Raw genomic sequence first — 23,601 nt, 5'->3', positions numbered from 1 at the left:
CTAAAATAACGACCAATGGCAAAAAACAGCAACTGCTAACAAACTGCAAATAGTGGTAAGGCGGATAACAGGAGCAAAGGTCTCTTCATAGTCAATGCCATATTCCTAGGTGAATCCCTTTGCCACAAGATGTGCTTTATAACGCTTTATGGACCCATCAGAATGCGTCTTAACTTTATAAATCCACTTACATCCAATGGCCTTTTTATCAGAAGGCAATTCAACCAAATCCCAAGTGTGAGTTTTAATTAGATCTTGAAGTTCTTCTTTCATTGGTTGCTGTCAAAGAGGATTAGAACATGCTTCACGGTAGGTTTGAGGCTTATGGAGAGAACTAATGATAGAAAAGTAATGATAATCACGAAGACGAACAGGTAATGCTCTCTCCCTGGTGGAGTGACGAATAGGGTGTGAGTATTGTTATGAGGTAGAGGGCTCGAGAGATGTAGAAGAACTTGCAGGACCTTCAGACAGATCAGGTACATTGGGATCCGGAGACACATGTGGTGATGCTGGTATGAGTTCACTAGATGAACTTTCAGGGGAATCATCAAGAAAGAGGTCAATGGTATTACTGAGAAAGTATAGAAAGGTAGAAGTAACAGAGGTCTGAAAAAAATATATGGAGGTAAACATGCGATGCTCCCAAAAGGTAACATGCCGAGAGATGTGAAGACGATTAGAAATGAGATCCCAACATCGATAACCTTTGTGTTCAATGCCATACCCAAGGAAGCAACAAAGATGAGAACGCGGCTTTAACTTTGTGCGTTCATGAGGTTGAAGAAGAACAAAGCAGACACACCCAAAAACTCTAAGAGAGGTGTATTCAGGACAAGTTTTATATAAGCACTCAAATGGAGACTGGTTATGAATGACTGATGAAGGTAGACGATTGATACAGTGAACTGCTGTGAGGGAAGCTTCCCCCAAAATCTTTTAGGATATGAGAAGGAAAGAGGTAGTGCACAAAAAATTTTCAATATACGACGATGTTTATGTTCAGCTCGACCATTTTGTTAAGAGGTGCCGATACAGGAACGATGAAGAATAGTACCACTTTTGTGAAGGAAATCAAGAGAGACTTGTCTGGATGAGATGTTGAAATGGGTGATTAGGTGGTGGGTCAAGATAATAGTATAATATGGGAAAGACAACTTTTGACAAGACTTAATAAACTAAAAGACAAAACTTTTGACAAAAGATGATGCTTTGTCTAACAAAGTGGGTTTTGTGAGAGAAAAGTGGTGCTTGGTTCGACTGGTTACACCTCAACCTTATGGGAATAGTACGGTGATGCTATACCTTCAAAGAAATAGTGTTGGACTTTGATTGCAGTAGCAGAACTATGTGAAACAGAGGCAGTAGCGGCTGTGAAAACAGAGGTAAGGGAGTGCAGAGGCGGATGAATCAAGGATGAAGGTTGAGGTTTCAGCGAAGCAGGTGATAAAATCAAAGAAATCCTTACAAGGACAAGGACAAGGACTTGTGGTGACAATTGTGTAAAACTCAGATCCCTACAAGGGCAGCGGTGTCGAGGTTGCAGCTTTTGAGTAAGCTCAAAGATGGGCAAATGTAAAACTCAGAGTCTCGAGGACTCGAGGGGTCACGTATGCTTGCAACAGTAGGGAGTTGAAGTCCGATTGGTTTGAAAATGTCGTTGGTGTAAGAGTGTAGCAGATATTGCAGGCAGGGTGCTAGCAACGACACCTTTTGAAACAAAGATACAAGGTGAGCTTAATGCTCTGGTGCCATGATCGAAGTGATGGGAGATCGTAAATCTCTATGTGATTTTCATTATAGAGAATAGTACATTTATACATGAAACTGTACATGAAAGTCACTGGTACAGTTGGAGCAATACATGAAAGTCATTAGTACAGTTGGAGCTATCTTGTGCTAAAATTTATTATCATGTACATAAGTCAATGTTGACAATTAATATTAACACTCATGTTCAAATGATCACCATTAAGTTGCAGTTTTACTTTCCTTCGCTAGAGGTTGATGCTTCCTAAGATAGCTGAAGTTAGTTGCAGTAAGGGAAAAAGCTATATATATATTTATTGTACCAAAGAAGCTGCTCACAAGTTTAGTAGTCGGTGTTCCTCTATGATGAAGGGGATAAGTTAGTGTGGGTTGGGTTATTTTTCATTTTTTTTTTTATAAGAAAAGAAAACTTCATTAAGTAGAGAGAAAGTGATTTACATCATTGTATGATCTGAAGTTGTAATACTGAGATCGTTTTGCTATGATCATATGTGTGATCGTACGCAATCCTAGAACCACTTTGCTATTGAGTTATAACAAAAAGTAATGCTAGATAGAAACTTATGCACATCCAAAACCAGGGGAATTACACTCCAAGGCCATGAGGTGGTATTGTAGTTTGAAATTAATGCTCCAAGATCTTCCGAATCACTCCAAATCTCCCCGATTCTTCATCCATTGTCCCTCGCTAGTTTCATACTGAGAAGAAGTCACCGAGTGCATGCTTCAATGGTATTACCTGTCATCAAATAATCAGCACTTAATGAGATAAAATTTTCTTTGTATATAATACATGTAGCCCATTCAGAAATGTTATTTGTTGTATCGGTAACATCCACATAAAAGAGGATTGGTGGGTCCACATTAGGAAGATTAGAGAAATCTGGCAAAGTAAATTTGGTTTGATTCACCTGGGGGGTTATTGGGTGATAAGCTTGTGCCGTCCATTGCATCATAGGATGAAGAATCATGTGGGGATTTTGATTAACTTGATTGTAAATAATCTTATTCCTATGTGACCATATGAAGTAGCATGTGACAAAAAACATATTAAAGAAGGAATTTAGATGGTTAGCCAGGGTAGAGGTAAAGAAATACATAATATATAACATACTTAAAAGGAGGATCAGAAAGACATTCAGTTCTTAGTCCCAATGGGCCAGTTGCCCAAATTCTTTTTAAAAATTCGCATAAGATGAAAATATGACCAATAGATTCCTGCTGATTTTGACAGAATCCACAAGTGGGATCCACATCCATCCATTTTCCTAGGATATCTTTGGTAGGGATTCCACCATGCACTAACCTCTAGAAAAACATCTTGAATTTTGGATGGAGTTTGGTTTTCCAAGTAACCGCCACCAATGTTGGCAGAGAGATGAGCAAGTACACCTACTTGATAATCCAAATTGGTTAGTAGATGAACCAAATAGTTAAGAATTTCATAATCAGTTTCGTGGTAAGAACCCCTGTTGTGGAAACTTTACACCGCCAAGAATCATTGCTTAAAGAAACTGGAATTTTTAAGATATGATTAACAGTGGGGAGAGGGAGCATTGCTACTAGCAGACTAGAAATCCACTGATTACCGCACATAACATCACTAACTTGCATTAGACAAGATTCACTTGGTCTGTCATTGTTGATGCTTTCTAAGTTAAGATTGGGGATAGTGGGTATCCATGGATCGGTCCAAAAATTAGTGTTCCTATTATTCCCAATTTTAATATAAACAATTTTTTTAAGGATAAGGAGGATACTTATTACAATGCTATTCCAAGTGACAGATCCTCTTTTATTTCAGGTGATCAAATAAAAAACTGGCCTATTTGGGGAGTACTTCTTTGCAATTATTTGCGCCCATAGGGAATCTTGTTTTGTGATGAGATGCCATCCCAACTTCAATAGGAGAGCTTTGTTTTGGATCTCAGAAGTTCTGATATCCAGTCCTCCTTGAGATTTAGGGCAACAAACTTTATGCCACCCAATAAGATGAGTTTTCTTTGATTAGTCCTGATCTCCATTCCAGAATTGTAGATAAATTGAATCCAGTTTCCTGCAAATGGACTTAGGAAAAGTAAAGCAAGACATGAGATATGAAGGCATAGTGGAAAAGGCTGATTGGATTAGAACTGTTCTACCCACATAAGACAAGAGGTTGGCTTTCCAAAAAGAGAACTTGTTTTGCACTCTGCGAACAATATGGGTGAATACCATAGTTCTTACTCTGTGATGAAATAAATTAGTGCCAAGATATAGAGAATCATTCTTCATCTCACTTGTATCATAGTTAATGGCAATGCCGAAAAGATCCGAGAATAAATCCAAAATGCATTTAATAGTTGAAATATCCTCAAGGATAGCCCGACAGAATAAGAAAGTATCATCAGCAAAAAACAGGTGAGATATTTCAGGTGCCCTTCGGGCAATCCTGATCCCCTTAAACAAATTAAAGTCTTTATAAGTGGTGAGCAGTCTAGATAAAGCTTCCATAGCAATAATAAAAAGGAAAGGGCTAAGATGACATCCTTGTCTAATTCCTCTAGATGGCTCAAAAAAATCAAATGAAGAGCTACGGAGTTTAATTGAAAATGATGAAGAGGTAATAAGATAGCTAATCAAGTCTCCCCATTTGTTTCTAAAACCAAGATAATAAAAAAGAGCTCGTAAGAAACCCCATTCTAATCTATCATAGGCCTTAGCCATGTCTAACTTGATAGCCATGCACAAAACCAGTTCTTCCTTTAGTATGTTTGATGAAGTGAAAGATCTCTTGAGCAATAATAATATTGTCAGAGATTTGTCTTCCAAGGACAAAAGCAGATTGGAAAGGAGAAAAAATTTTGTGTAGAAAACCTTTAATCTGACTACAAGAATTTTTGCAATGATTTTGTATGTTACATTACAAAGACTGATCGGTCTGAATTCCTCTACCCTATGAGCATTTTCCTTTTTGGGAATCAGGCACACAAAAGTATGGTTAACTCCAAAGGGAAGGGAGATGTCTCTAAATAAACTGGTAACAAGGTCACAGACATCAGGGTAGATAAGGTCCCAAAAATTTTGATAAAAAATTGCCTGAAAACCATTAGATCCTGGAGCTTTGTAGGCTCCAAAAGAGAAAATTGTGTTCCTTATTTCATCATAAGAAGGGGTCTGAAAAAGTAACTCAGATTCGAGGGGATCGAGGATTGGTGGGAAAAGACATTCAATAAATGAAGGGTCCAGAGGGTTAGAGGTAGTGAAAAGGAAGGAGAGAAAGGATGAGAAATTTCTTGCAATGGCTCTAGGATCAGTAATTTGTTCCCCAGAGCCAAAAAGAATGAATTCAATGTTCCGTTTTTTGGCATTAACACGGGCCACAGTGTGATAGAGCCTAGTGTTGCGATCACCTTGGTTGATATACAAATGCCTGGGTTGGGTTATTTGTGTTTTAATCAAAAGGGTAATATAATTATTTTAACTTCAGAGTTAATATTGTTAAACGGCAGGGGAGATAAGTGTAATTATCAATTATATAGGGTATGGTCAATAATAGGGTGAACCTCCTGGGGTGGGTATGCAATTTTCCCAACAAAAAAATTGAGAAAAAGGGCCTAATGGATAGAATTCGTGGAAGTTCCCAAGTCTAGATCAGCTCCCCACATGGGTACGGATGGGGATGGAGTGATGGACTCACATCCCATCAAGGGTGGAGATCCATCCCTATGTGGGGAGAAGATTCAAAATTGAAATTCCCACCTTTTCCTTCTGTTTGTCATTGAATAGGTGTTGGGTATAGAGATAATGGGAAGCATTATTCTCTCTCCCAAAGGGCAGCTGATCCGTACTCAAGTAAGATCCAAGGGAGTTGGTGACGGAGAGTGAGAGAGACTCAATTACATACATATCCAACAGCCAGAATTGTCACATTTCTCTCTACATCTCGTTCTATAAAAACCAGTACCTTACTCATCACCTCCATTCAAAGTTTTTCCCTATCAGTTCTTTCTTCTTATCCTTTCATATTTCATATTATCATCTTCTTGCTTTAGAAATTAAAATGGGTGTCACTACCTTTACTGAAGATATCAGTATCCCCATAGCTCCGGCTAGGATCTTCAAGGCAGGGGTCCTTGATGCACGCAACTTACTTCCTAAACTCCTTCCGGACAAGATCAAGAGCATTGACGTTCAAGGAAATGGTGGGCCCGGAACCATTGAACAGATCAACTTAGCTGAAGGTTTGCCTTAATTTCCTTCTCAATTTCTTCCCTTTTTTTAAGGAAAACCTGTTATCACGAGGAACAAAATCATATATCTAAAGCTATAGTTTTCTTCATTAGTTGTCTTTTCGTCAATAGTTGAAATTTTTTTTTTTTAAATTTTCTTAAGGCCACGGTGAACGGGTACTCATTCATAATTTTTTGGGAACGGGGGAGATGGGAGTTTGTGGGTCTCATCCCTTGAATCACGCAATGAACCTTGAATGATGAAATTCGTTTTCTATCATCTCACTATGTTCCTTTTTAAAATTGTATAATTTTACAAAAAAAAAAAAATTTACATTTATATTTTTCGTTTCCGTTTACTTCTTGCCAAATAGACACATCCTAAGTTTATAACGTGCATTTGGTGTATTTTTTTTCCCTTGTGTTATCCAAAAAAATTTCCTTTGTTCTTCTCTCAGGTCTAGATCCTCTTGAACATGAGCTCCAACACATGGGCATGTGCTCCTAGCCATTAGCTGCCTCGTCACTAGGCGTCCAAGTGGTTGGAGAGGATCAGGACAATTTTCTTCTAAGGAAAAGAAGGCTAACAGGTTGCATGGCGCTTATGCCTAGATATAGGAAGGACAAAATGATCACCCCACCTTGTGAAATAAAAAAAAAAAATATATATATATATATATATATATAATACCTATTAGATGCCCTTTGATATGCTCTCATTGACCTCCACACTGGTGCAAAAGCCACGGAGTATGGCAACGATCGCTATCTCTTTTCTTTTTTATTTTTCGTTTCATAATCTATATACGAAGGCATTTTTGTTTAGGCCAAAAATCTGTGGCATAGAAGGTTCAATTGGACCACTTTTTAGGTTCCCAGCTCAAGGCCAAGTTTCAAGCAAAACAAATCAGGCCATATGGTATAATTTTGGAGAAACAAAACTTCTTCAAAAATGGTTGGAAACAAATGGGGTGCAAAAAAAATACAAAGGGAAATACTAATATGAGAGTGGGTGATTGAATTTAACTACAGGGAACAAGAATCATGCCTGGTGGCATAGGTATATATCAACACGTGGTCAATGGGAGGGGGCACACTAGCATCTTCAGCGGTTGGGTAGTATGATCTATTCAGACTGTTGTGTCTAAGCGTGTAGCTGCACCAACAGGCAAAGTTCTCCCTTAACTAAAATATTTGATATGTGACCAATCTAAACACTGCCTCATCTATCTAGTGATTAAAATTTTCATATCACTATGGATTTAAATATTAGGATCAGATATGACATGAGAGCCAATCCATGTTGGTATCCATAGGGATTAGACTCACAAAGATTCACCATTTACTTGGACTCCATTAATTTGTATAACATCAATGCAGAAGAAAAGAGAAGGAATATAAAATTTTGGACCAAGTTCTTTTAAGGCCATGCCATGTCTGGCTTTATACCATGTCTGGCTTTAAATGTATGCGTGGGATAATGGGATATAACATGGGATCAAAATCCTCTATTTTTCCCATCCATGTTTTTCCTTGTTTTGCTACTTGCAGAACGTAACATGTGGACAATAAGGAGACCAACGGTCAATATTGGGTGAGGATTATTACATCCGATGCGTTGGTCTTAAAATTTTCCACATGTCGCGTTCTGCAGGTAGCAAAACAAGGAAAAACAGGGATGAGAAAAACAGAGGATTATTTTCCTATAACATGAGGGTTTATTGGGAAAGGTGTAGACACACTAAAGGGGTTTGTGAACCTTTAGATGGAGGAGAAATTAAATTGTACATGTTTATTTTCCCTATTTCATAAAGCAAAATTTCTTGGATCCGCAAATCTAGGATATATTTTTTTAGTTTGCAAACAATTTCATGTATTGAAAAACTTAAATTAGGTGATGGTTTATTTTAAACAATGTATTGAATTCTATGTATCCTTTGTCCATTTGGCGAACTTTCGTTTAAGCTAAAAATTGATTTGTGTAGGAATCATTGAGATCTATCCGTCCTTAAAATTTGAGCCTGATCCAACCTACTGTTTGACATATAACATAAGATTCTAGACCCAATATTTTCTTGTAGCAAGTAGATTAGAAACCTATTACTCAAAAAAACAAAAAACAAAAGACAAAAAACAAAAAACAAAAAACAAAATAAAACAAAATAAAATAAAAACTATATAACCCATTCTTATATTCAAATAAATTGAATATAATCTTTGCAACATTTCATAGACAAATAAGTAAAATTTTGATCCCTGCTTAACATGCAGGCAGCCCTTGCAAATGTGTAAAGCACCAGATCGATGAAATTGACAAGGAAAATTTCACATGTAAGCATACTGTGATCGAAGGTATTGTAATCGGAGACAACATCAAAAAGATTGTTGAAACAGCTAAATTTGAGGCCTCCCCAGATGGAGGATCCATTTGTAAGACGACATCTGAGTACCACACCGTTGATGACTACAAGGTCACAGAAAAAGAGCACAAGACAGCTAGGGATATGGCAAGACGGGTCTATAAGGTTGTGGAAGCTTACCTCTTGGAGAACTCAAATGTCTATGCTTAGGATTCTCTTTCTATAGCTCTATATGGAGTAAATGGAGCTATTTTCAGACAATAATAAAGAAGTCATCTATTTAGGTAGTGTTTTTTCTATAGCTCTATATGAGGTAAATGGAGTAAATAGAGCTATTTTTAGGTAATAATGGTAAAGAAGTCTTCTACTTTGGTTGTACTCTCTCCCCACCCCCACCCCCCACCCCCTTGTTTTAGTAAACGTGGTAAATAGTGCTTCAATACATGTAGATTTGCATGGAAGTTTTTTATTGTTGAATTCAATAAAATGATTTTGTAATAAATGAGATTAATATATCAAGGGCAAGAGATCGCTACCTAGTTGTCTAATCCTTGCATCTGCGTTGAGGCCAACAAGATTATATATTAGTTAGAACATGAATATGGATGGGATTCTTGATTTCATCGGGGGTGGGATAGTAATTTTGTAGGCTTCTTTGTCTAAGCGAAGGAACCACATGGCGACTAGGTCTATAGAGTTCTTTTTCCCATATGTTAGTTTTTAAATTTCTGGTTTAATGACCTAGTCTTTGCCCCCACGGATGCAAAGTCCTTTAAGAGCCAATAGTTTCATTTCTAGTTTCATATTGAAAAAATTCCATATCAAAATGAAAATAGATTTAAAATTACCTCACTTATGCTTGTTGGTTGAACTTTTCCCTTCTTTTTATTTCTTATGGGGAAAATTTCTCTCACTCTCCTATACTTACCTTATATTTATTCAAACTCCCTGAGTCTGGATCCTTTCCTGGAGCATGACCTCTTGCAATAATCTCACGCCATCCTGAAGAGGATCTAGCATCAAACTTTCCTACTCAAAGTCTCAGACTTTATTTTCTGATTTCCATTAAAAAAAAAAAAAAAAAAAAAAAAAAACAGAAAAAAGAAGCAAACTTTCTCCTCTTTCTCTCCTGTTAATTCAAAGTCCCAAAATTACTCACTCCACCGCTTCCCACAGCCCATGGTAGCACCCCACTCCCACAGCCTCTCTCTGCCATCACCACTCAAACCACCTTCCCCTTTAACATAAGCCAATCCTCTCAATTGCTTCTAGTTGTATCTGATCAGGAGTTGAGCTTTAGCATAGAGGAGGTCGTTCCATGAATTTGGTACTCTAGGGAGGCACCAATGGCTGCAATATTGGTGCCTCAATGGCGATATCTGCTCCCTCATCTTTCCTGTGATATTGAATGTGGGCCCCTTTCCTATAGTCATCATCTATGAATACACCGACAGATACATCTCGTTCCTGATGGGTGATAGTCCCTCATGCAAGTGATGGAAGTAGAGGGATTTATTTTTCCTCTTTCAGTTTTTGTAAGAAATAGAGGTTTAATGCAGAATTCACAACCAAGACAGAAAAGGAAATGATTAATGAGAATGACAAGAATGAGAGGGATTAGAAGATATCCTTTAGAAGTCTTCTCGCAAACCCAGCACTGTCCTATGTTGGCAAGGGACCTTCGCCTAAAGAAGCGTAGGTTTTGAGTTCGATTCCTCTTACTTCACATGGGGGAATTTGCTACTCTTCACTACTTTTCAATGAAATTAAAGTTGAATGGTTCTCATTCAACCCTGATATTACCCAATCCATGAGGTTATGGGGTTAGCATAGATCCACTGGACTAATCAAGCCTAAGGCTTGGATTTTTGTAGAAGTGTCCTATGTTGAAGAAGATGATTATGTATTTTTGTATTTATCAGAAGTGCAACATCTTAACTATATATGTCAAGACAGATTTTCTTTCTTCAATCCACAATAATGCCACACTTGGACCACGAAAGGCAATCGAAAGAACTCAGATTCAATATTGCCTGCTTCCCAAATGAAAGCCTAGGAGAATACGCATTATCCCACTTCAAAAGTGAAGTAGCAAGGTTCCCATCGTTAGGCAGACCCTTCTTCCTAGGGGGTGTTGCGGAAATAGTGTGGGGCGGGAGTTGCATAGGGGTAGCCCATGTTAGAGGGGAAGGTGGGAATGAGAAGTGGTGAAAGGCAGAGGGGTGGGGGAGGAGAGATGTCAATCAGAGGTTGTGAAAAGACAGAACCACCGTTAGGGAGGGGTAATTTAGAAATTTAGAACAGGGGAGCAAGAGAGATAAAAATCTGCTTTTGCCTCATTACCCATATTTGGGTTTTATATTATCAAACTACCCAGATACTGTTTGGGTTTGAAAAACTACCCAAAACAGTAATTTCACTTCACTTTGCCATTTATACCCCCAACTACCTCCACGGCTCCACCTCTCCTCGATTACCTTCTCTGCAACCACCTCGCCCAACCATCCCTTGCTCCCGCCTCAACCCGCTTCCTGTCCTTGTCAGCACTGCCCATATCCAGTAACACTTGCCATTGCCCTGTCTCTCTTCCTTCCACTAAACTTTGGGCCTGCCTTCTCTGAAGATGTTGCCGATTTCAGATTTTCCAGTAACGGGTGGAGGGAAAGAGAACAAAAGATGGGGCGAGCAGGGAACAAGAGGGTGTGGGGAGGGATTGCAAAAGGTGGGCCACGATGGAGATACGGAAATCACGCGCAGCGCGTGTGTGCTTGTGTGTTTTATTCAAGGTTCTAAATCAATGGAAAGCCCAAGCAACTTTTTCACGACATCAACCAGAATCCCAAATCAGAAATCCTCCTATAAATACCAGTCAGTACCTTTCTCATCATCTCCACCCAAAGATCTTCCCTATCAGTTCTCTCTTTCTTCTTAATTTCTCTTAATTTCTTCCAATTTAAAATAATAATAACCTGTGATCACGAGGGAAAAAATTGTTTAAGGTGGTAAGGTATTCACTTGAGGAGTGGCAACGGAAATAGAGAAGAAATAAGTTCTAGAATACATCCAATTTCAGACCTATGGTTGAACTTTTGAAAAATCTTAGATAGATCACAATCAAAGCCTAGCCAAGTCTAATCTAATTAGACTATTTTGCCCTTTTCTTTTTTTACTCCTTATCCATACCGTTATTAGGGTGTCAATGGGTCGGGCCAGTCTCGGTTGGGCTTAATCGGGCTTGACCAATTGAAAACCTTGCATTGTGAATGCTTGTTTAAGTAAATGGGTCTAGTTTTGGGGACATGGTATAGTTTATAATCGGGTTAGTCGGTGTCGGATTCTAATTGGGCTTCTTCAAACGGGTCTTAATCTGGCTTTAACCAGGTTACGGACCCATTTAAGTCTAAACGGGCTCTAAACTGACTTTAGATGTGCCTACCTTAAAACTCTATTCATAAGTGGGTTGAAAGCTCAGAAATATGTGACGCAAATATTTAATAACGAATAAAAGTGATATGAGGTTATGATTTTTCTTTTCAAAAAAAAAAAAAAAAAAAGAAGAGTTTATGATCATTACAATTTACAAAATAAAACTTAATTAAATCAAATCCTACTATAAAGCAAAGGGTAAGAAATCTTAATTAATTTCTTACTAGCAATGGTAAAATATAAATTTTATGTAGAATTAAAGGGGGTTGGGTTGGGTTGGGCTAGAACTAGTCGGTTCAAGCTCGACATATAGTTGAGCCCGACATGTTTATTAATCGGGCTGGTCCAGGTCAAATTATAAACATGTCGGGCTCGATCAGGCCTATCGATGTGGACTCAGAATTGACACTCCTACCGTTATATATTAAGTCGATACAATACCGATCATAATTTAAAAATTAGATGAAAATTAATCAGAATTCTCTGGATTAGATTGGTATCAATAGAGATCGATCTTAATGTGGTAAAATATAAACCAAAAATAATCAAAAACATCAATATTATTTAAAAAAAAAAAAAAAACAGATATTGATGCCTCAAACCATGGTTCCAATCTAACTTTGACCATGCTGCCAGAGAAAACAAAATCTAATTTTGACTAGAGGGGGCTACTAGAATGTGTTTTTTTTTTCTTTAGCAATTAGTTTGACCAGTGATTTTAAACTTATGTGAGGCTTTTGAATATATGGATTTTTTCTTAATAAATAATAAATTTTAACTTAAAAATGGAATAAATAATAACCAAACCCTATCAAGTCTCTATACAGTCAAAATTTGATCAAAGGGCGGTTTCTAGAATATAGTTTTTGGAAAAAGATTGCTCTGAGTTGCTCTATATGCCTAGACATAAGACATCGTGAAAAGATGTCGCTGCCCCTCTGCTTGAAATTGGATGTTTGTAGACACACTCTTAATAGTATAAATTAGGATCAACATGTTGGTAGTTCCCCCTTCTCCATCATTGCTCAAACTGATTGATTATTGGTTTAAGTCAACATACCCCACTATCGTTCATTGATTTTACCAAAGCGTAGCTTGTAGCTTACTGTATGATGCTATCACTACCAAAGAGCACATTTTTTTCTTATTTGCATAAGCCACGAAGAAAGACAATGATAAAATTGTAAAAAAAAAAAAGGGATAATGATGAGCTTACAAACTTTTGTAAGCCTAGATATAAGAAATCGTGAAAAGATGTGTCTATCCCTCTGCTTGAAATTGGATGTTTGTGGATACACTCTTAATAGTATAAATCAGGATCAATATGTTGGTAGTTTAGTGAAAAAACCCCTTCTCCATCATTGCTCGAACCGATTGATTATTGGTTCAAGTCAACATATCCCACTATCGTTCATTGATTTTATCAAAGCATAGCTTGTAGCTTACTATATGATGCTGTCACTACCAAAGAGCACATTTTTTTCTTATTTGCATAAGCCACGAAGAAAGACAATGATAAAATTGTAAAAAAAAAAAGAGATGATGATGAGCTTACAAACTTTTCTTCTTTTATCAAGTCTATTTCAAAGTCCAATTCAAACTTTTCATTGTTTTTAACGAGCTAGTGTTTAAAATTAGCCATTTACTTTGGTTGATGTGCTAATTTATTCTACAATTTCTACATGAAGCTATGACAATGGGGGCGGCTTTGAGATTATTGGTCCCACCATACGCATATATTTTGTTCTCACCCAAATGCCACGCAAGAACATGGGATTTAAAACTTATGATGATTTTTAAAATGGTCCATAAGGTTATAAGATAGGGTGGGGATAAAAAACAAAAAAATAAAAAATAAAAATAAAAATTTATAGAAACAGATTCAATTATTGAAATGGGAAGAAATTGTTATCATATCAGAGAGTGGTTTCCTACCAATGAAGGGATGGAAAATCGAATCATCCATTGTGAGGTGGGTTTTGATGAGGAAAGAGAATGTGGAATTCACGGATAAATTGTTTGAAGATATTTACAAGAATCTGTACACTCATGTTGTGGCAATCATTTTCCTTAAGGTTATTAATATGAAATCTAAGTTTTTTTTTTTTTTTTTTCTTCATTAGGCACTGCTTAGCCATTCCATCTCAAACCAAGGTTTAAAAATCAGGAATTGAAATTTAGATTAGTCTTGGATTGGTCTTGAATCAATGGTATTTGGCTAAAAATCCCCTAAGCCCTAGTTTTCATATAGATTCGGATCCGGATCAGCCCAAATCACCATATCTGATCCGAATTTTCAAACCTTATCTCAAACATCCAAATGGTAAAAGTAAAGACTTAAAATAAATCAAGAACTATCATAAGATGTATGGAACACCGATGGATGCGTGACATACGTGAGAGGGTATGCCATTTCAGTTGAGAGTTTTATGTCTAAAACACGTGGCTATTCCAACCAATTTTCATGCATATCCAACGGTCAGGATTGTAAAATCAACCTTAGATATGAGCAAAGCTGACTATTCCCGTCCACATATACACTCACATGCCCATCTCGAGACACCTTTCCCCCTAAATCTAATTCTATAAATACCAGTACCTTTCTCATCATCATCTTCACCCAAAGTTCTTCCCCACTAGTTCTCTCTTTCTTCTATCCTTCTTATTTCATATCATCATCTTCTTGCTTTAGAAAGACCATGGGTGTCACCACCTTCACTGAAGAGATCAGTGGCCCAATCGCCCCTGCTAGGATCTTCAAGGCTGGAATCCTTGATTCACACAACTTACTTCCCAAACTCCTTCCAGACAAGATCAAGAGCATAGAAGTTCATGGAGATGGAGGGCCTGGATCCATCGAACAGATCAACTTAGCTGAAGGTTTGTCCTTAATTTCAATATTTCTTCCACCTTAAGGAAAACCTGTGATGAGAAACAAAGCTATGGTGAGGCTCCTGTACCTGTCTTGTCGAAACAGGTCTTAGGCTTAAGGTTTTCAGTTCTAGTTAATCCCACCTCATTTTCTCCTCTGGTGGCCTATGGACTTTCGTGAGAAGAGGCAGCGGGCTGCTAATCCTTCTGATGAAAGCGATGTTGGCACTCTCAATCCTTGAAATGAATCCCCGGTAGTGAGGGCATGTTGACAAGCCTTAGATTATATGCTTGACTACATGCTTTATATAATTTCTACCTATGTGGGTTATAAGTAGGTAGCAGAGTTGGTGAGCAACGAATTTGATGCGAGTCGTAAATTCAAACGTGGCGCCTAATGGGTATCAAGAGGGTTAGGGTGGGGGTGATTCAACCCCCTCTCCCGATTGTATGGGCACAGGAGCCACACGACCAAGAAACCTTCATTTCCTGGAGAAGAGATCTTTACTTTTAAATAGTTTTAAGGCCTTATTTTTCTTTTCTAATGGTCTTTTTGTCAATGGGTGAAAAGACAAAGCAAATATCAAAGAAAAAAAATTCTTTTTTCAAATGTAAAACACATCGTAAATGGAAAATTCATTTTTTGTTATCTCACAAAATTTCTTTTCTTTCGACCCTATGTACTTCTTTCCAAAGGTAGCTATCCTAAGTATATGACTGGCATTTGAAATAATATTTGCCACTTGTTTTCTTTTTCTATTTTTGCCTTCTATAGACTTTGATTTGATGATCTACATAGGAAGGTCTACTTGTATGGCACAAAATCTGTTGCTGAGAAGGTTTAATGCTTTGTTTAGTCACTTGACAAACTCCATTTATGCTGAAACTTAAAATGTGCATGGAAGTCATCAGGAATCTTTTATTATTAAAATTGGAGCCTAATCCAACTCATTACATGACAAATATAATAAGGGTGTAAACTACAATTTTTTTTTATGTCTACTAGACTAGGAAACACATTCTTAGATTCTAATAAATAGAGTAGCATTCTCTCTCCTAAAAAGTTAATACGAAAACATTTTGATTTGCAGGAGGCCCTTTCAAATGCATCAAACACAGGATTGAAGAACTTGATAAGGAGAATTTCATGTGCAAACACACTCTGATCGAAGGTGGTGTAATTGGAGACAAGATCATAAAAGTTGTTGAAACTGTTAAGTTTGAGGCATCTCCAAATGGATCTGTTTGCAAGATTACCAGTGAGTTTCACACTGCTGATAACTCCGAGGTCAAAGAGGAAGAAGTCAAGATTGGCAAGGACATGGCAATAGGGATAGCCAAGGTTGTGGAAGCTTACCTCTTGCAGAATCCAAATGCCTATGCTTAGGACTCTCTTTCTATAGCTTTATATGGCTTCAATATAGCTATACTTTGGCTCAATAATAAAAGCCCCCTATTATGATTGTGGGGTTTATTATGAATAATGCTTCAATATTAAAGGCAAATTTACATGAAATATTTTATTATTGTGCTTCAATTAAAAGAGAATTTCTTGAAATATTGATTGGGAAAAGACTTTTGAATGATGATTTATATATTAATTTCAGGGTTTACATTCAAATAAGCTTCCGATAAGTGTGCAAATTAAATCGGACTGGTTTTGGGTGATCAGTTGGAATATTCCTAATTGGTTCCAATCTTAAGAGGCAAGACAAGACCAGAATCAACCTGTTATATGATTGGTTTCAAACTTGGGATCTAGAATTGCTTCTTAATGGATGGAACGGTTTCTGGTTCCTAATTGGTTCCATGCACAATCACAAGTGTCCAAAATATCTAAATTTTTACCCAATCATATAAATAAACAAATATCCTACTAAACATACAAACAATTAAATTTTTACTCGTAATCATACAAATAATCAAATATCCATCTATAAGCATATAAAATAAAAATATGAGCCAAATTTCTTGAATGGATATGGATACCCCTAATCGGATACTTATGCAAATGAAATTCGGATTTTCGACTGAGATTTTACTTATCTAACTTGAGTAACGTGGACCTTTTTCCTTGTATACAATTTTTTCTCAATCCATGTCTCTCAGTTTTCTCAACTCTTTCCCTCATTTTGTAGAACCTGATGAATTTTCAAGAACCCTCAAGATCATTATTTACTTAATTTTTTATTATTAGTTGGATATCTATCAAATTGAATAGTTATTTCTAAATTATCCAAATACCCTCAAACTGAATATGGATATCTCTACATGGATACAGATGTGAATTAAATTCAGATTTTTGACCATCCATTAAATCCCTCTTCATAAGAAATTTATCATTATTTTCTTTCACCTACTTTGAATATGTGGGTCCCAAGGAAATACTATATAGTATATAATAAATAAAGGTGTAGCATCCATTTTCCTTTACATTGGCTGCATATGTGGAGCCTTCTTCTTTTAATTATTTTTAAATGTACATTGTGATGCACGCTAGATGCCATAGAGGCGAGAGCCTCATGCAATGGGTATGTCCTATTTAGGGATAATGTTCTTGTCCTGGAGCGTAGTGTATGCTAACTTCTCTTTGTGTCTTCCTCTCTCTCATCCTCCATGTAAAATAACATATTTACCCCTATTTTTGGAGGAGAGAGAATTTATTTTTTATTTTTTTTGGGTAGGACGGAGAACCCAAACTCAGTCTCCTATTTTTAATTCATTTTTAAACCACGGTTTGACGTACCTAACTAACTGGTCCATTTTCGGGCCGGCCGGGTTTGAAGACAATGCCTCCATTCTCCCTCTTATCTACTAGACTACTACTTCCACCCTCAATTCTGAAACCCTTCAACGACCGAAGCGAGGCCCACTTCATTTTCTCCTTCCCTTCGGCCTCTCATTAGGTTTAGGGTTTCTGTAGATTTGCAGGATTTGCGAAGAAATTCTACCTAATGGCATCTTCAACTGCAGCAAAGATTCATGTCCTCGGTGGTTCTGATTTCCCTTCTACGAAAAAATCATGGAGTAGAAACACTAGCTCACCGAGAACTGTCTTCTTTGGTAAGGGATTGAATAATGGAGGAACTCCTTTCGGTTTTCCTTCCTCTGCATTCTTGAAGATTAATAGAAATGTGAAGAGAAATTCAACTATTGGTCCTGTTCGGGTGGTAAACGAGAAGGTGGTTGGAATCGATCTAGGAACGACGAATTCTGCGGTTGCGGCGATGGAGGGAGGGAAGCCGACCATCGTGACGAATGCTGAAGGTCAACGAACGACGCCTTCTGTTGTTGCCTACACCAAGAATGGAGATCGTTTGGTTGGGCAGATTGCTAAGAGGCAAGCTGTTGTGAATCCTGAGAATACTTTCTTCTCTGTGAAGAGGTTTATTGGGAGGAAGATGTCTGAGGTAAATGAGGAATCAAAGCAGGTCTCTTATAAGGTGATAAGAGATGAGAATGGGAATGTCAAGCTTGAGTGCCCTGCCATTGGCAAACAGTTTGCAGCTGAGGAGATTTCTGCTCAGGTATATGTGTCTTTCTTTATGGGTTTTGTTTATTCTTAGCATGCAGTGTATATTTGCATCCATTTTCACATATATTATGTTTTTTGGTTGGGGAAATGTGGCAGTTCGTTATTTTCTGACTTGAATTTACTTATCATTATGGATTGTGTGATTTTCACTCTATTTTGAAGTTTGTTCGTGACATATGCTTTCAAAGGAAATAGGTCATCATTTTTTCCTTTATGGATTCAGTCTTTCTTGCTCTTATCAGACGAAGATGTATTACTTTGGTTGTTTGGAATAGTTTCACGATTATGTTTCTTGGCTTTGTGTTTTAATCTCGTTTTCTGAGTTTTCAACATTCTGCTGTTGGGTGTAAAAGTATGTTTATTCTGATTCCAGTCTGTGAATAAGTTATAATTATCTGGACCTTTTTGGTGGGAGTCTATGAACTTAGCTTGTTTGTCTTATTTTTCATCTTTTAGGCCTTATAATATTTTCAATGACAATTAATTTGTATATATTGTAAGAAAGATAAATCGGTAGTTGCTGCTGTTCTTGTTGGGAAAACTTTTCCCTGTATTAGTGTTCTACTGTATGCTTGAATTTTATTTTTTCACTCTTGGGGTTTGAAGTATAGTTTTCATTTATCTTGCTAATGAGCAAACACTAATTCTTTCTCCTTTCAGGTGTTGAGAAAGCTTGTGGATGATGCATCAAAGTTTTTGAATGACAAAATCACCAAAGCTGTGGTAACAGTGCCAGCATACTTCAATGATTCCCAAAGGACAGCAACAAAGGATGCTGGACGTATTGCTGGTTTAGAGGTTCTTCGTATTGTTAACGAACCTACTGCTGCTTCACTGGCATATGGTTTTGAGAAGAAGAACAATGAAACCATTTTGGTATTTGATCTTGGAGGTGGTACATTCGATGTTTCAGGTGACATTGAATCTGCCTTTTTCGTTGTTTATTAAAGATTTGTGACTCTTATTAATTCTACATCTTATTAGTGCCTGTTGTTTTGTAAAATTTTTGTAGTGACAACCTTAGGGTGCATTATAATTGCTTAATTGCATCAGCATTTGGTTGTTTTTCAAATACTCCTTGAATTTCCTAAATGCTTCACAATCTCACCTCTTTAATTGGAAGGATGAAAACCGGGTAGAGTTATCTACTAATATCTTCATTTGCTGAATTGAGTGTCTAAGACAGTATTATCTGGCCTTTGATTTCCTCTGAAAGTGACTATTTTTGCTTGTTTTACTTTATCATCCAGTTAATAAATTCCTTATTTAAAAAAGGGCGTACCCCATCCCACAACTGCAGGGTCTGGGGAGGGTCATAATGTACCACGCTAGGCCTACAATTGTCGGAGGGTCCATTGGTAGTCATAATCATTGCTAGTTTTAGATTGGGGCGTAAAGATCTGTTGCATTTTAGTAGCCATATGTTGCTTTTGAGGTACCTTTTCCACTTCATTATAATATAATTGATATGCCGCTTTGCTATTAAGTTTTTTAAATAACAGATAATGAGGAGAACATTATTAATGAGAAGAATGGTAGAAGAGTGCAACATCCCAAACATATTAATCAAACGTCCACCATGAAAGAGCTTATCATTCTGTTTTAACATCTCATCCTTGTATGGTTTTTAATTGCAGTTCTCGAGGTTGGAGATGGAGTGTTTGAGGTGCTGTCTACCTCGGGAGATACGCATTTGGGAGGTGATGATTTTGACAAGGTGGAGATCATTTTATATTTTTCTAACCTGTAATTTCTGTTTCCTTTGGCTTTCTTAATGTTGTTGTAGTAGTTGTTGTTGTTATTATTATTATTCTTATTCTTATTATGGCTTTTAGATATAATGGCTAGTTTATTTTAAACAGAGAGTTGTTGATTGGCTTGCTTCAAGCTTCAAGAAAGATGAAGGTGTAGATCTTCTAAAAGACAAGCAAGCTCTTCAGCGTCTTACTGAAACTGCTGAGAAAGCAAAGATGGAGTTGTCATCGTTGACTCAGGCAAATATAAGGTGGGTGTTCTGTGTTTTTGTTTTTCTGCATGCACATTTATTCATAATTTGCTACTGAGTCTCTCTCTCTCTCTCTCTCTCTCTCTCTCTCTCTCTCTCTCTCTCTCTCTCTCCTTTTTACCGTTTGCCAGCTTACCTTTCATTACTGCAACTGCGGATGGCCCCAAGCACATTGAAACCACAATCACAAGGGTCAAGTTTGAGGAATTATGTTCAGATCTGCTTGATAGGTATGTCTTTTCCAGTCGCTTACTTGTGTTATTATTTATCAGCTCTAGGCATATCCTTTTCCGCAATATCCACTTTCTTCTTATTTTTGGTTTGGTGGTTCCTAGCTTGCTATTGGTTTCTACATTCATTATCTAAAACAGAAGTCCTTCCCTGTTAATGATAGCTAACTTGTTTCTGGAATTGATGTTTAGGCTTAGAACTCCGGTAGAAACTGCTCTAAGGGATGCAAAGTTATCATTCAAGGATTTAGATGAGGTCATCCTTGTTGGGGGATCAACGCGTATCCCAGCTGTTCAGGAGCTTGTTAAGAAGATTACTGGAAAAGAGCCCAATGTCACAGTCAATCCTGATGAAGTTGTTGCCCTTGGGGCTGCAGTCCAGGTCAGTCCTACTGCTTGTTATCTTCTCTAGCCCATATGTCATTAGTTATTGTCGTCTAAGGTGGGGTCCTGAACACATTTCAATATCATCATCATGAAAATAGGAAGTTCCATATAACATTTTTGCCCTTTTCTGCATGACTGATTGCTGTATTGACATCCAGTGCTTTTGATAAATTTCCAGGCTGGTGTATTGGCCGGTGATGTGAGTGACATTGTGCTCCTGGATGTAAGTCCATTGTCTTTGGGTCTGGAAACCTTGGGCGGTGTGATGACAAAGATCATCCCTAGGAACACAACATTGCCCACTTCAAAATCGGAGGTGTTCTCAACTGCTGCAGATGGTCAGACCAGTGTTGAGATCAATGTTCTTCAGGGTGAGAGGGAGTTTGTGAGGGATAACAAGTCTCTCGGCAGTTTCCGTCTTGATGGCATCCCACCTGCTCCCCGTGGTGTACCCCAAATTGAAGTCAAGTTTGACATTGATGCCAATGGTATCCTTTCTGTTGCGGCTGTTGACAAGGGCACAGGAAAGCAGCAGGACATAACCATTACTGGTGCTAGCACCTTGCCCGGTGACGAGGTATGTTGAAATAATGCCTTCTTGTTATGAGTTTTGCATTCAAAAAAGGATATCTCTGAATGATGTTCCAAATTGGAGCAATCTGTGCTTATATTTAGCGAGATTTGGTGTCCTAGTCCAATAATGACCATGACTTTTGACTGAAACTTCAATATGTAATTTGAGTTTCAGTTGTTTTAGATACACGTGTTCTATTTCAAGTCAATATGTTGGATATTTTTTCCTTCATAGCCGCACTTGACTGTGCATACCTCAAGAGTTTTCTGGCTTGGGGAGATGAAATAAAAAGAAATCTTTCTTTAGGTTGAGTTTTATCCTTGGTAATTTATAATTTTTAGAAACAATGGCAGTAGGTTTCTGTATGTTCCACCATTAGAGTTGTGGCAGTATGTTTCTGAAGTCACTCAAATTATGACTCAATCCTTCCACAACCTTTTGCGATTCAACTAATTCTATCACATGGAACCATTAATCAGTGATAAATAATATTAAATGTTACTGATTACATGAGTCCCCATTTCGAGGATGTACCTGAGCTTCTTACATCCTCTTTGGATGCTTCTCTCTGTATGCATGCAACATGGCATCAATATGGGTGAATTTGTTTTAAAAAAAAAAAAATGTTCTTTTCTGCCAGGATGATGCATATTTTGCAATTATTGCTCCATTGCTTAAGAAGGAATTGGTGCATTGCTATTTGATAGCTAGTTTCCAGGCCCTCTGACCATGAGCATAGCCTTGTCTACCAACCTTTATTTTATTAAGTATTCTTCTACTAGAGTGTAATTTCTCTTGCTGTCCTGAAATGTATTTAAATTTGTTAATATCCTCCCAACTTGTATGGACTGACCACCAACTAATATGGTCTGATAATTAATGTATTAAATGCTAATCTCACAATGATTGTGATGTCACAGCCCAATCAAATGTGAGATAAATGTTATTTATATGAAGTTTTTGATTCCCAGGATCCCATGTGTGCCATTTGAATAGGCCTCTAAAGCAGTGTGAAAGTCATTTTTAAGCTAGCAAAGCCTGTCTATTACTGATGTTTGCAAGATAACAACAACGTGCAGGTTGAAAGGATGGTGAAGGAAGCTGAGAAGTTCACTAAAGAAGACAAGGAAAAGAGGGATGCCGTAGACACAAAAAACCAGGCAGATTCTGTGGTGTACCAGACAGAGAAGCAATTGAAGGAGTTGGGAGACAAGGTCCCTGCCCCAGTGAAGGAGAAGGTGGAAGCAAAACTTGGTGAGCTCAAGGATGCAATCTCTGGGGGTTCTACACAAGCCATAAAGGATTCGATGGCTGCCCTCAATCAAGAGGTAATGCAGCTTGGCCAGTCTCTCTACAACCAGCCTGGGTCACCTGGTACTGGCCCTGCACCTGGAGCGGAAGCAGGGCCTTCAGGATCAGAGAGCAAGGGACCTGATGCTGATGTCATTGATGCTGACTTCACTGACAGCAAATGATTATAGTGGGCGTTTATTGGTGAGAACTCCTAGTTTCTAGCCCATTCATAATTTGTATATTTTCAGAAGTATCAATTGGGATTTTTTTTTGGGGTGTCGAATTCTGTTTAATTTTGGGGTATTTAATAAGGGTACACATTTAGAGAAATAGTGGATTATAGGGACTCAGCCATAGCCCATGATAGGAAATTCAGCAGGTGCCAACCCCTTAAAAACTTCGTTTGATGTAATGCTTCTTCAGGGAAAGAATGAGTAGAACAGGTTTTCCATGGGTAGTTCTTGTGGTCTGCACCATCTTCAAATTGTTTTGCCATAAAATTTCTCCTCTGTTTTGCAAAGAAAAAGGCTATAGCATGTTCAAAGCTTCTTAATAAGTTTTTATTTTAGTTTTATTATTTATTCCTCATATCAAGGAAGAAATAACCAAAATGATGGTTGCTTCAGGGTGGAACCCCAAACCCCTCTTCTTTGCCCTCTCAGCTTGCATGGCCTTAGCTGTTGTTGCAGTTATAGTTTTAAAATCAGGATTCAGGAATAGGCATGGAACTGTACTCAAGTCCAGTCCCGCCGTTTGAATCACTTGTTTTCATAAAAACAGAAGAAATTCAGAAAATAGTTAACCATTCTGTGTTATGTTTTTTAAATAGTTCCTAAAATAATTTGAATTATTATTATGTCTAGTTATCCATGTAATTATGAAAGGTGAAGTTTCTGAAAGGCACTAGACAAATCGGAATAGTCCATATTTACTTCTTTT

General features: G+C 37.5%; 3 protein-coding genes across 3 annotated transcripts; all 3 read left to right on the top strand.

Annotated features, from left to right (window-relative positions):
- Positions 1–5,812: 5,812 nt before the first annotated feature.
- On the top strand, positions 5,813–8,551 carry LOC122093958 (pathogenesis-related protein STH-2-like). Its single transcript, XM_042664521.1, has 2 exons — positions 5,813–5,993; positions 8,253–8,551. The coding sequence occupies exons 1-2, from the start codon at positions 5,813–5,815 to the stop codon at positions 8,549–8,551; spliced, it is 480 nt and encodes a 159-aa protein (XP_042520455.1).
- A 5,840-nt stretch (positions 8,552–14,391) lies between these two features.
- LOC122092642 (major strawberry allergen Fra a 1.07-like) lies at positions 14,392–16,194 on the top strand. The gene is made up of 2 exons (XM_042662867.1): positions 14,392–14,647; positions 15,730–16,194. The coding sequence occupies exons 1-2, from the start codon at positions 14,467–14,469 to the stop codon at positions 16,023–16,025; spliced, it is 477 nt and encodes a 158-aa protein (XP_042518801.1). The 5' UTR covers positions 14,392–14,466; the 3' UTR covers positions 16,026–16,194.
- Positions 16,195–17,464: 1,270 nt separating this feature from the next.
- Positions 17,465–23,119, top strand: LOC122093972 (stromal 70 kDa heat shock-related protein, chloroplastic-like). Its single transcript, XM_042664541.1, has 8 exons — positions 17,465–18,165; positions 18,834–19,086; positions 19,811–19,890; positions 20,036–20,178; positions 20,310–20,408; positions 20,601–20,790; positions 20,974–21,372; positions 22,449–23,119. The coding sequence occupies exons 1-8, from the start codon at positions 17,593–17,595 to the stop codon at positions 22,842–22,844; spliced, it is 2,133 nt and encodes a 710-aa protein (XP_042520475.1). The 5' UTR covers positions 17,465–17,592; the 3' UTR covers positions 22,845–23,119.
- Positions 23,120–23,601: the final 482 nt, after the last annotated feature.

This window comes from Macadamia integrifolia, chromosome 11 (genome assembly GCF_013358625.1).
Source record: "Macadamia integrifolia cultivar HAES 741 chromosome 11, SCU_Mint_v3, whole genome shotgun sequence".
In the NCBI taxonomy this organism is placed as follows: domain Eukaryota; kingdom Viridiplantae; phylum Streptophyta; class Magnoliopsida; order Proteales; family Proteaceae; genus Macadamia; species Macadamia integrifolia.
The sequence above is the reverse complement of the archived record's forward strand: the minus strand, read 5'-3'. Positions and strand labels throughout refer to the sequence as shown.